Raw genomic sequence first — 12,368 nt, forward strand, 5'->3', positions numbered from 1 at the left:
CTTCTTTGCTGTGGCTGCTATTGACATTTTTTCAGGCCTTCAGAATTGCCTTTGCTGGTTTTTGTTCCCCAAGCCCCTGAGTTTGATACACATTTTCTTCAGGTGCGTGTTGTGACAAATGCTTTTATTTTTGGTGGAAAGGGTGTGTGCCACATCACAGCTCTGCCTTTCACCGTTAAGTACCTGTGTCTTGTTCCATGTCATTTTTTAGCACCTGATTTTTTTTCAGGGTGAACATTTTTACTGACTTCTATGTAGAGAAGGTAGTTGTAATTTTCTGCTCCACCCCATCATTCCCAGAGCAGGTCAATGCTCTAAATAAGATGTAGAGCCATAGATTTTTCTCAACTTTACTTTTAATAGAATAAAAAAGATTATTTTCTTTAAATTTGTAATAGAAATGCACTCCTCTTGCTTTGAGGAAGATGCTGTGGCGAAGCTTTTTTTCCCCCTTACCTGCTACCAACCTGTCAAAAACGAGCAATGATAAACCTGCAGGTTGTCATTTCTACTGCTTGCACAACCCCGATGGGTCGTGGCGTCCCTCGGGCCGTTCCCCACGGGGCCCCTCGCGGGCGCCCCAGCAGAGACAAGGGAACCTCCCCGTCCCTCGGGGCAGCCTCCCGTTACGCCCGGCACGGTGTAGGTGAGTTGCCTCTGCGGAACGGTAACACCGCGAGGACAAGCGGAGCGCCGAGGGGAGAAGGCGGAGGAGCTGCCAGCAGCGCCGCCGCCTCCGAGGCTCACCCCGGCGCTGCCTAGCCCCGGCACAAGCACCCCCTCCCGGCCCCCAGCAGCCCTCCTTCGCGGCCCGGGGGTGGAGGTTTTTTCCCTCGCTTCCCCTGGGGGGTCCCGCAGCCCAGCCACGGCTTTTCCCGCGCAACTGGCCCGGCCCTGCCCGCAACGGGACGCGACCGCGGCCCCGCCCGGCCCCTCCCGCCTCTCCCGGGCGGGCGGTGCCCAGGCGCGCGGGGGCTGCCGGGCGGTCCCGCTCTCGTGACGCAGCCCGCGCGGCCTAGTGACGCGCGAGCGGTGTGTGGTTGGTTGGTTGGTCGGTCGGTCGGTCGGCCGGAGGTGGGGAGGGGGGGGGAGGGGAGGGGTGCAGCGGCTCGGCCGCGAGCGGGCAGGCGGGCAGCAGGGGCCGGCCGGCGCCGGGCAGCGCGAGCGAAGGGCGCGCGCGGGAGCGCGGAGGGAACGTGAGGGGGAGCGCGCGCGGGCGCGCACGCCCGCTAGACAGAGAGAGAGAGGGAGTGAGAGCAGGAGCGAGCGAGCGAGCGCACGGGGGGTGGCGCGGCGGGGAGGGGCAGGCCGCGGAGCCCCCGCGCCAGGCCGCGCGGCGCGTGGCGGGCGGGAGCGGCGGGGAGGCCGGGCCGGGGCAGGCTGGGCCGGGCCGGGGTAGGCTGGGCGCGTCCCTGTGGTGAGAGTGACAGCGCAGGGCGGGGGAGCTCGGCCGGGCCGCAACGGAGGAGCGCGGCCGCACGAGGCGGCCGGCGGCGGGAGCCGGGCCCGGCGCGGCGCGCGCGCGCACGGCGGCTCCGGAGCAGCCGTTTGGGGCGAAGGGGGCGGCAGAGGGGCCGGATCCCATCATGGCCTCGGGAGGCGGCGGTGGTGGGGTCGGCGGCGGCAAGATCCGAACCCGGCGGTACTATCTGGGCGCTGCGAAGCCTCCTTATGCGAGGAGCAAGCAGGTGAGGCGCGGCGGCGGGGAGGCTGCGGGTCACCCCGGGCAGGCGGGTGTGTGTGTGGGGAGGCCCCTTCCTCTGTGCCCCCTCCTCGACCCCGGCGCCCCTTCAGCGCCGGGAGGCGGCGCGGCGGAGCCGCCCCCCCTTCCCCCACGTGCGGGGCTGTGGGCCGGGGTTTCCCGGTGGAGCGGCCGCAGGCGGGGGGCGGGAAGGGTTTCCCGCCGGGGCCGCGGGGATTGTGGGATTTCCGGGCGCTCGCCCCGCTCCCATTCCGCCGGCAGCCCCGGCCCGCGGGGGGATCCTCGCCTCCCTTTTGTCTCCCGCCGGGCCGGGGGAGATGCACCCGCTCTGCAGGGAGGAGGAGGTGGCGGCTGGGAAGGGGTAGATGCTCCTTCCCCTGCCGTGTGCCCCGCCGCTGGGGTGGGCGGGCTCCCCCTCCGCGGGGTGGTCGTTGTGTTTGCGGGCTTCCCGATTCCAGAAAGAACAGCAGAAAGAATGAACTGTGCTCGCTGTCTGCACGCACCCCTCTCAGAATGAGCCCCCCTGGTTAAACTGATGTTGGGTTACCGAGCGTAGTTATTCTTCAAAGTGTGTCGCTTCTAATATTTGCCTTTAATGATAAATTTCAAATTGCAAATGAGTTTGTGAGGGTGCTGTGTAGTTTGGCATCTTGGATTGTTTTTTTTGTAGGATGCTGTCTGCAGAACCTGCAGGTCTGCATCTGGTAGTTTCTTCAGTCTCTTGCCTGTGCCTAAAATGTGCTGATGCAGTGCAAGTGAAATGTAATTCATAAGGCATTTGTTCTCCTTTGTACTGTAGGACAGAGTAGACGGATAACAAAAAACACAGTTTGTAAATTGCAACGCAAAAATCCGACCCCATTTAGAGTGGCTGGAGGGAGGTGAAGCAGAGATCCTTCGTAATTCCTGTTTGCCAGGAAATTTCAAGATGCCCGGAGACAGTGCTCTGGAAAAGCCTTCCACATGTGTGTATTTATGAACTTGAATTTGACTGTTCAGCCAAAACCTTTACATTATTAAATTGGTAACATAAACTAGGGGATTGAATATTATAAGCAAAACTGAGGGAGTGTTATGCACGAGTTGTCACTCAATTTGTTTTTATTACTTAGGAAGTACTATACTTGGTCTTTTATACAGCATACAGCTCAGCAGTGTTGTCCTTGTAAAGCTGGCATGGTGACGCTTCATACAAAGGATCACTGCACTTAACAGAACAAATGTTGAAAGCTGTTATGTGAGTGATAGAATAATGTTGAAATTGCCATATCTTGCATGTGTTGATACTCTGTAGATAACTCATAAACCTTACATGAATTTAAATAATTAGCGCAGATGGTTTTCTGACTCTTCTATTGTCTGTTATCTCTGTGAGTTTTCCAGTAGGTTTATTTAAACAATATGCCAAAGCAAACACGTGCTTGGGGATATTTGTGGGATTCTGCCCAGTGAATGGATGCTGCAAATCGAATGCATAGATCAAATGAACAGTAATATACTGGGGAAAAAATTGTAATGATTAAATAAATAGTCAGACTGATAGATGGATAGCTTTTTAACCCTATGCAGCTCACTAACTTGTAGTACATAAAAAGCTGAACTATGGGTAGATAGCTAACCTAAACTGGAATTAATTGACAAGTGTTCCTGTTTTCAATATAATGTCCACTCTGTAGAGGTATTCTAAGGTTTAGTGTTAATTGTCTCTCAGTAATGAGTTCAGGAAGACATGAAAGTGCTCAATGCAGTCTTGTCATGAGGTTATACCTCTGACTCTGATCCCTCCTCCACCCTATTGTCAATCAGTAGGTCCATAGAAATATTTTAATAGAACTGTTCTAGGTGCTGGCAGTTAAAACTGCAGTCCTGAAAACCTGTCTTACCATCAAGTTCTGAAGGTGCCTAAGCACTGTAGGCAGTATAGCTAATAGCTTTAAAGTTCCTAGGATATATGATTTTTTTTTTTCCACTTATATGTGAGATGAGTAGCATGATGCCTGGCTCATGATTCTCGACTTTCTGGATGTTGTTATTTTGTTATTTGAACTCCTGGGGGGTTCAGTTGGGTGAGAATTCTCCCATCATGCCCAACAAGTGCTGCAGAGTCAGTCTTCTACAAAGTACAGTGACAGCTTTAGAAGACAGTTGGAAGAGGAGGTGCTGCTGCTGCTGCTTTTTAACGACTATTAGCTAAAGCATTTGCTCAGAATGTGATAGACCCTGCTTCAGATTCCTTTTTTGCCTGGAGGGATCAACCTACTACATCTTCCACTTTCCGGGCGAATATCCTAGTTGCCAAGCTATGTGTTGTCTTCAGTTCTCCTGGCTGAAGCTATGTTACTATCCAGAAAAAGAATGCATGATTCACTGAGCCAGAAAGAGGATGTATAAGAAGATGTTGCCCTCCAAGGCTGGAGACATGCAGGCTCTGGTCCTTGATTTCAGAAGTTTTATGTTAGAGCAAACATGTGAAGCCTAATATTTCCTGTCCTTTTCTCCCCAAGTGCCTGATCATTAAACTTTAGACCCATGCTTCATTATGTTTGTGTGTGTGTTTTGTTTGTTTTTTAATCTAGAGCCTTTTTTTTAAACCAGCCTCAAATAGGAGAGGTGAACAGACACTGCCTGGAAGAGAAGGCCCTGACTTGCAGCTTACATATTCTGGAAGGCGGGAAATATGGGTGCAGAGTCCCCCACTAGAGAAGGAACTAAACCATGGTATTTCCCCTTCTGAGCTACCACCCTGCCTTATAAAAACTGCACTGTCAGCAGCTGTATTATTAAACAAACGAAGAAACAAAAAATAGCATTTCTGCTAGGTAAAGATGGTTATAGATTCACCCGTTTGTGGTGTGGGAATCACATTGTGGAAAGAAAAGAGCCTTTTTGTATCTCTGTGTTGGGCATTCTGGGAGTGGAATTGAGGAGTCCTTCCCCATTCTCTGTGCTTTCCTAGTGACTAAATGTTGACAGCTCCACGCTGAATGCATTGACTTTAGATTACGCTGTGCTTAGCATGCTACCTGTTTACTCAGCCACCTCAAGCTGAAAGATCCAGGCTCCTTCTGTACCGTGTAAGGAGCTTAGGCACTTGGGTTAAAATTGTGGCCTCTTTGAGAGCTAAGCACATGCTAACGGGGGTGCTGCTGTGTCCAGCATCTGGGTTTCATCTTCTGGATGTGGCCCCACTGCTTCTAAGTGCTGGTTTGTCCTAGTCATTTAGGCAGACTGATGATTGGAATTATTAGTGTGGGTGTGTTAATGGGATGGGCATTTACATTACTGACTTTTTAAACTGTTTCTTGTGTAGTGTCTGTACGTTCCTATTGTTAATTTTATGTTTAGTTTTGCGCTTTTGTGTGTGTGCGCGCACCCTGGTTTAGCCTAGAGTAGTGCCATTCTCATCCAGGTAACGTACAGATTTCAAAGATTCGAAATGTTATAGGAGAAGAGACTAAAATAACTTTTGGTTATTTTTTATTTGATAATTAACCATTCAAATGAAAGTGTCAGAGAACTTTGACTCTCCTGGACTTTTAAACTCATACAAGCAGATTTAAGCATGAGAAAAAACAATTATCTGAAAAGTCTTTATAACCTTCCCATAAACCTCTATGTTTATGTTAAGCTTCAGCTTAGAGCTGTTTGATATTAGAGATAATATTGTAGATTGAAACTTCTGCTGGAGAGCGATACTTTTTTTTTTCTTACATGTGTACATGCCAGTGCATATTCATAATGTAGATGTGCTACTCTGATATACAAGAAAACAGTCCAGAGATGTCTTCTTTGATGAAACCAGCATAAGTTTCTGCGTGTTTGCAGTTGGTCTTGTGCTGATGTCGTTAGGATATGACCTGAAAGAGGGGACCAGAACGCCACTGAAATGCAAATTGCCGGTCCTGGTCACGAAAGCCCCTCTTGGTGAGTTTCACAAAGTCACTTGAGACGTTGTATTAAGATTCTTCCCAGTCGGCATAGCTACAGGATCAGGAATTTAAGCTATAGACAGCAATGCCTAAATAGTTACATTATCACTTGCCACTGGCTCAAAGGTAGCCCAGTTGTAAACTGTCGTTATATTCATGGGATTTTTGTGGTGGGCAGTGACTGCGGGCAGAAGGAATCTTACAAACCACCAGGTTTATTTAGGGAGGAAATTTTGAAACCCTCATGCTAAAGAGTTCTTAGAGCATCATGTTGAGTAATGTAAACTAGTTAATGTTTCATAAACATGAAGCAGGAAAATATTAATTTAAAAAATCTTTATTAAGAATGTTCATAGGAACCTACACAAGTATAATTGTATGAGTGTAACTCCTATCAATAGGATTGCACCTTGAAGCATGCTGGGGTGGTTGTATTTACATTTGCATTCATCTCTCTGCTTGTTTTGGTTTAGTAGTAGGCTAGCACATTGAGCTAAAATTAACAGATATGAAGAAATGTTTAATGTGTATTTAAAGATTGGTTTTAAAAGAATGGGCTAGTAGTCAACATCAGAGGTTTCGTCTGTGTCCCAGCAATATTGAATTGTATTAGCAAACCAGATATTTAAATGTGATACTTGGCTTTCTACTGCTACCGTAAACAAAAATGTATCCTAGTTGGGAAGAACTTCTTAAGCTGAGATATTCACAGTTTTCTGTCATTTAGGCTAACAGTGCTGTCAGTGGTACAACAAATCGTAGACGATGATTGCTATAGCATTTTATTAATATGTTGGGGTTTGTCTTTTCAAAGTGCTGTCATGTCAGCAGTGGAAGCTGTGGAATATCGGAGAAAACAGTACTAGTGAGCAGTATCTTAGGAGAGGAAAAAAGCAGATTAAATAATTGACTGTGTTAGCTGGGACACTGCAAATTGCCTTTGCTTGCTGGCAGCACATCACTTCCTCTGAGTTATTTATTCCTCCAGTCAGTAATTAGAACTGGTTCTTGCTCCCCCACCATGGAGGAACTGAGCTGCTGCTGATTCTAAGGACTGCGAGAGGACAGAGTTTAAAATCTCTTTTGTGTGCCTAAAAAAGTTTGAGCAGAGCTATTTCAGATCAGTGCAGGTGCAGGCTACCATAGCATTGGGTAACATTCATAATGCAGTGGCATGACTGGCTCAGCGGACGTGGGGTGAACAGCGGGTGTTGTTCACATGGGCCTTAGCAAGGCCGTCAGCATGGTCTCCCGTGTTATCCCTGTAGTCCAACTGGTGAAATACAGGCTTGTCAGGTGGACTGTAAAGTGGTGGAAAATTAGTGGGACCATTGGCCTCAAAGGGTTGTGATCAGCAGTACAAAGTTCCAGTGGCAGCTGATTGCTAGTTGAGGCTGATATTGGGGCTGATAGATGTCTTTATTAAGAACCTGGGATGAAGGAATGATGTGCATCCTCAACAGATTCCCAGATGATATCAAACCTGGTGGAACATCAGCCCCATCATACCCTGAACGGTAGGGCTGCCATTGAGGGGTATCAACAGAAATGAGCTGCCAGGAACCTCGTGAGGTTTGACAAAGGCAAATGTAAGTCCTTCATCTGGGACAGAACAACCCCACTACCTGCTGGACAGCAAGTTGAACTTGCATCAGCAGCATGCCCTTGAGGTGAAGGTGACCAACTGCATACTGGGCGGTATTAGAATGTGGGAAGGATGTCGAGGGAGGTTTTTTCCCCCTCTTTTCAGCACTTCCAGGACTGTATCTGGAGTGTCGTGTCCAATTTTGGACTCTCCAGTACAAAAAAAAAAGATGTTGATGTACTGGAGCGAGTCTAGTTGAGGGCCACCAAAATGATTAGGGGGCTGAGGCACATGGCTGAGAGAACTGGGTGTGTTCAGCTTAAGAAGAGCGAATGCCTAACGAGAGTGTAGAGAAGGTGTAGCAAGGCTCTTCGAGGAGCTTCATAGCAGTAGGAAAAGAGACAATGGACTCAAGTTGCAAAAACTTAAATTCTGATTTCATACTAGGAAGAATATTTTAACAGTGAGGACAGCTGGCATGTTGGATGAACTGCCCAGTCTCCATCCCTGGAGGTGCTCAAAACCCAGATGGACGCAGCTGTGGGCGACCCGCTGTTCTCGGCCCTTCTCTGAGCAGGGGGTTGAAGTAGGTGACTTCTAGGGTACCATACAGCTGCTGTGCATGTGCGGTTCTGTCAGCGCTGCTGTCGGACCACAGAGCACGCACAGATGTGTGGCTTCGGTGTAAATGTCAATGTTGCATACTAGGTTGGTAATCCTTTTGTTGCTCCATCCTCTAATTCTGTCTTCAGGGCTATGCTGCTTTGTGAGGGAAGAAAGAATGCCTCCAGCTTGCTGTTGCATTTTATCCAGAGTAAATTGCAAGGTTGCCCTCAAGAAGAGAATAGCTAAGAGGCTTTTCTTCAGGGTTGCTGTTTTCCAGACCATTTTTAAAAAACGTCTTCTGTTTTTTTAGTGGTAGGTCATGTGATAGCCTTTTCCATTTTTCTGCTGTTAAATTGCAAAAACTCTAGGGTTTTTGCTTTTTAATATTCTGTGTAATCAATCCAGTATTTGTTGTGTAGCTATTGTACATGTACAATATATTGAATAGTGATATTTATACAGTCAGGAGAGAAGGGGAAGGAGGTGTTTCTCAGTATATGTTTCTTGGTATATAATACTAAGACTATAATGAAAACTCTCCTCTGTGCTTTTTGTAACATACAGTATAAGTCCTCAACGCTGAAGAATTAAGTGCCCACAATATTTTTCTAACGAAGAATTCTAGCCTTAGGCAGAATTTTTTATTACTTGTTAGGGTATTAAATTCCTTATCTGTATAGTTTCAGGAACAACTGCCCTAAATTTACACATATTTCTTGTTTTCCCTTGTACAAATCTCTTGTGCCAGGTATCTTCCCTTCTCCCCACTGCATTCTGTATTTTGTTTTGTTTTGTTTTTATTTCTAGTGCTGCTTGAAATTCTTGACTTGCTTTGTCCTTAATGCCTAAACACTATAGGTCTTATCTACCTGTTAGAACTGACTGATTGAAGGTTCAACTGAAACGCACCTTCAGTTGAGCCGCTTGAAGGTACTGTTATTCGCAGCTATGTGTCACCACTTCTGGTGGGAGATCGTTGTACACGCAGCTCTGTTGCTGGAAGGGACAGGGTAAGTGCTCTGTAAACCCCTTTAAGCTGAGTCAGTTGGACCGTCTTAAAATTGAGCGAAGGCAAGTATGAACTAGCTTCTTTGACTTTGCCTGAAGTGTAAGTAGTTTTGCGACTTGCTGATACAGTATTTGTCATTGTAGTATTCTAGATTACTGTACAAAAATACTTGTTAATTAAAAGATCTTAACTATGAGATTTGCTTTTCTTTGTTTTTGTTGGAGAATTTACAAATACAGTCCCCTTCTTTTGACAAGAAAAGACTTCAAGTGTTTTTTCTCCCCTTTGTCTAGGAAATGTGACAGCACCAAAGGTTTCACATTGGGGCAACAGTACTCGCATTTCCGAGGGGGAAGTTTCCTTTGAGTTTCTATAACTAATCTCATAATGGCATGTTGTATTTAATGACTGTGCCTTTGTGTGGGTTTGGCTTGTTTGTGACCACCGTGTTTTTTAAAGTGAGCATAAGTTCATCTTTACATTCACCTTTGCTCGGAAAGTGTGTACGCTAACACACGGGCACCAACATGCACTGAAGTCTCTCTACAGCTACAGTTTTACCACACACGCTAGCTTGGTGAATACCTGTGCCAGCAGAAAACGTTCTTTTTCCTTGCTGAGGAGACAACAAATTTATCGTTGTCTCCGTTCCCCCTGGTTCCCCCTGCTCTTGGGAGGAGTTGTGTGAGAGTGTCCTGGAGAGCTGGCTGACTTTTAGTTGTGACTGTATTTTGGATCGAACTCTTTTGAAGCAGGTGAGTCTGACGACTCCTCCTGCTATTAGAGCTCAAGGTCTGGTGTCCTCCAGGACTAAAGTAAACCAAGCAAAGAGTTAGTGTTTGACTGGCGTTTTCTTTGAGACTGGATTACAGGTCTAGTGAGGCACTGAAATATTTACCGTAACAAAACATGAAATTGGTGAGGAAAAACTGTACCAGTATGCGCAAGCCTGTAGTACAGGTGCATTTGCAGTTTAAGTCATCCTGAGCTAAGCAGATCCAAGCAAGATTTAAACTGATTTAAATGTAATTGTATTGGGAATTGCTGTGGTGCAACTAGATAAAATGTTAAATTTAGCCATAACAATGCACCTATTTTAGTGTCAGCCATTAGTATTTGTTATTAAACTTACTTTACAGAGTTGTTGAATGTATACAGATTTGTAGATGCTGTTACCTTCAATCACTAAAAAAAAGTAATCTCTAGATTTTTGTGTTACTGGTAAGAGAACAGTGTTTGGAGATATTTGTTATATGTTTGTGAGATACTCTTTCGTTCTGTCAGTTCAGCTGTGATGAAAAAATACGGTCAGAAAGACACTGCTGGCCCTTATAGACTGAAGGTTAGTGCCCTGCAGCGGAGGTGAGCCTACCTTGGCTTTACAGGTTCAGAATATGACCTTAAAATGTCAAAGAATGTAACAATAGCCACCACCGCTGCACCTAAAGCAGCTGTGCCCAAGGGTCAGTGTTTGAGTTTCTCCTAGGCACCAATTCTTAAATTTTTAAATCTAGTCAGGAAGTGTGTGCAGCAGGGTTAAATGTGCCCTATTTAAAGTAACTGCAGGTTCTGCTGGTTTAGATGAATTGTGAGGTTTAACTTTTATATGTTAGACAATGTCTATGTATGATACTTAAAAGGTAGGAACGCTTTGAGTTTTGCTAAAATACCGGATTATCACAGAGAATAACTAAAGGTTATTCTTTGGTTACTTCATTCTGACTTAGGCGTTCAACATAGTGAATAACATACTGAACGTCCAACAGGATTAATCTATTACATTTTGCAAAACCACTGGCATGTTGTATTGTCAGCTCAGTTTGTAGATCAGCGTGGACAGAAAAGATGTGAGAGTACTCTGCTATCTTTTGCAAACACCACATTTAATTTAAAAATTTAAAGATTGTGATTTACTTTGGAGTGCCACTCCAAAGTGGAGGAATGAAATTTTGTAGCAGTAAGTACTTAATTTTGCAAAATATGCTTCAAGTTACCTGTAAAGCCTTGTCAGTGTAGGACGCAGGGATGGACATCAGCACGCTGTGAGTTGCCCGTGAATGGCATTTAACTGTTGTTTCAGGAGTTGTTGCAGAATTTGGCCTGCCCTTGCTTGTGTTTTACATGCATAACTTGTCCCCATGGCTATGTGCCATAGATTAGCCTGTGATACCATGTTTGCGGTGAGTCCTTGTAGGCAAAGTGGCACTGCAGATATTCAGTTCTTTGCTGGGAGTCTAGTATATTACAGGAGGTAGCAAATTTTAGTATGGGGTGTGATACACTGAAAGCGTTTGTGTGCATAAACTTCTTTACTGTAAATGCAAGAAAGAGGAAGAGTTTGCCACTTCTATTGTCAGTTATGTTTGGTGATGTTGAAATACTGTAATGAATTGGGTCTTACTATGTAGAGAATACCTGTAAATAAGACAGACAATTTTATGCCTAAACTGTGTATTTAAATCTGAGGTATAAATTTTATGTTCTCATACTTTGCTAAATCTGGTAACTTGTACTAATGGCCTTGTAAAGACCATCTGGTGCTATGGGAATGTATTTCTTGATTATTCTAATTTTGAAAGCTTTAAACTTCTTGTCCGTGCGGTTATGTCAGTGTTTGTTATCCTGATGCCATGGGTGTTTGGCTATTGTTGTACTTGTTAAGTAAAAATAATTAGTTTGGACTACAAGGTTCCCTTATAAGAAAAGAAAAACAATCTGAGCAGCATTTCAATTAGTGTAATTCTACATACTGTCTGTGAAAGTCAGCTGCAGGCATGCTGCGTAAGTGTGGCAGTCTTTCAATTAAAAAATGTTAACTGTACTTAGAGTCCCTTCTTAGATTAAGAAAGAACTCCTTTAAAACTGCTTATAGTGTGCTAAGTGAAAGCAGTCTCCTTAATCTTCCATTTTTTGTTTTTGATGCTGATAGGTTTCTGTCTCAAAGCCTAACACTGAGCGTATGCTCAGTAATTTACAGTGCCCATCGCTGATCGCTGCTGAGGATTACCCAGAGCCTAACCTAATGCTTCCTACAAGGAAGGAAGGAAGGTGCTTTGTACTTTGTGCTCTCTTTTGTAATGTTGTCGCTGTGTCAACTAAAGGTGTGGACAAAACTTGAGATAAAACCATCCAGCATCACAAGGATTTAACCTAGCAGGTTAGACACCAATGTATCTATTAGAGCATATGCTGGCATTTTGCACTCAGATGGAAGTGGTAATGATAGGTACAGATGTGCGAGCAGTGCCAAAATGTAAAACAGTACCTGAATTTCCCTGGGATGTTTATTCTCAAGCTAACTAGGAAGGAAAGACTAATGAAAATAAGGCTTCCTTCAAGCAGTAAGAAGGAAATACGCTGGCCTCTAGTACCATAATCCCTTCTTCGTGATTTTTAGAAATAAATCTGAACTAGTCCACTTGCCTGGACAAAAACAACAAAATTGTTGTTTTTCAAATGTTACATAATTAGTGGCATTCCTGTAACATATTGTTCATATTAAGTCATAAGTTTTATTGTCTTTTTTTCTAAAAGAAA

General features: G+C 45.2%; 1 protein-coding gene across 3 annotated transcripts in view; it reads left to right on the forward strand.

Moving 5' to 3' along the window:
- The first annotated feature begins 1,586 nt into the window (after positions 1 to 1,586).
- NUP153 (nucleoporin 153) overlaps positions 1,587 to 12,368 on the forward strand; it is a 46,435-nt gene continuing 35,653 nt past the window's right edge. For all 3 annotated transcript variants that reach the window (XM_086469495.1, XM_086469493.1, XM_086469494.1), the window contains exon 1: positions 1,587 to 1,688. In XM_086469495.1, the coding sequence (XP_086325621.1) occupies positions 1,587 to 1,688 (102 nt within the window). The remainder of the gene's footprint in view (positions 1,689 to 12,368) is intronic.

This window comes from Leptosomus discolor, chromosome 8 (assembly GCF_034619465.1).
Source record: "Leptosomus discolor isolate bLepDis1 chromosome 8, bLepDis1.hap2, whole genome shotgun sequence".
NCBI lineage: Eukaryota > Metazoa > Chordata > Aves > Leptosomiformes > Leptosomidae > Leptosomus > Leptosomus discolor.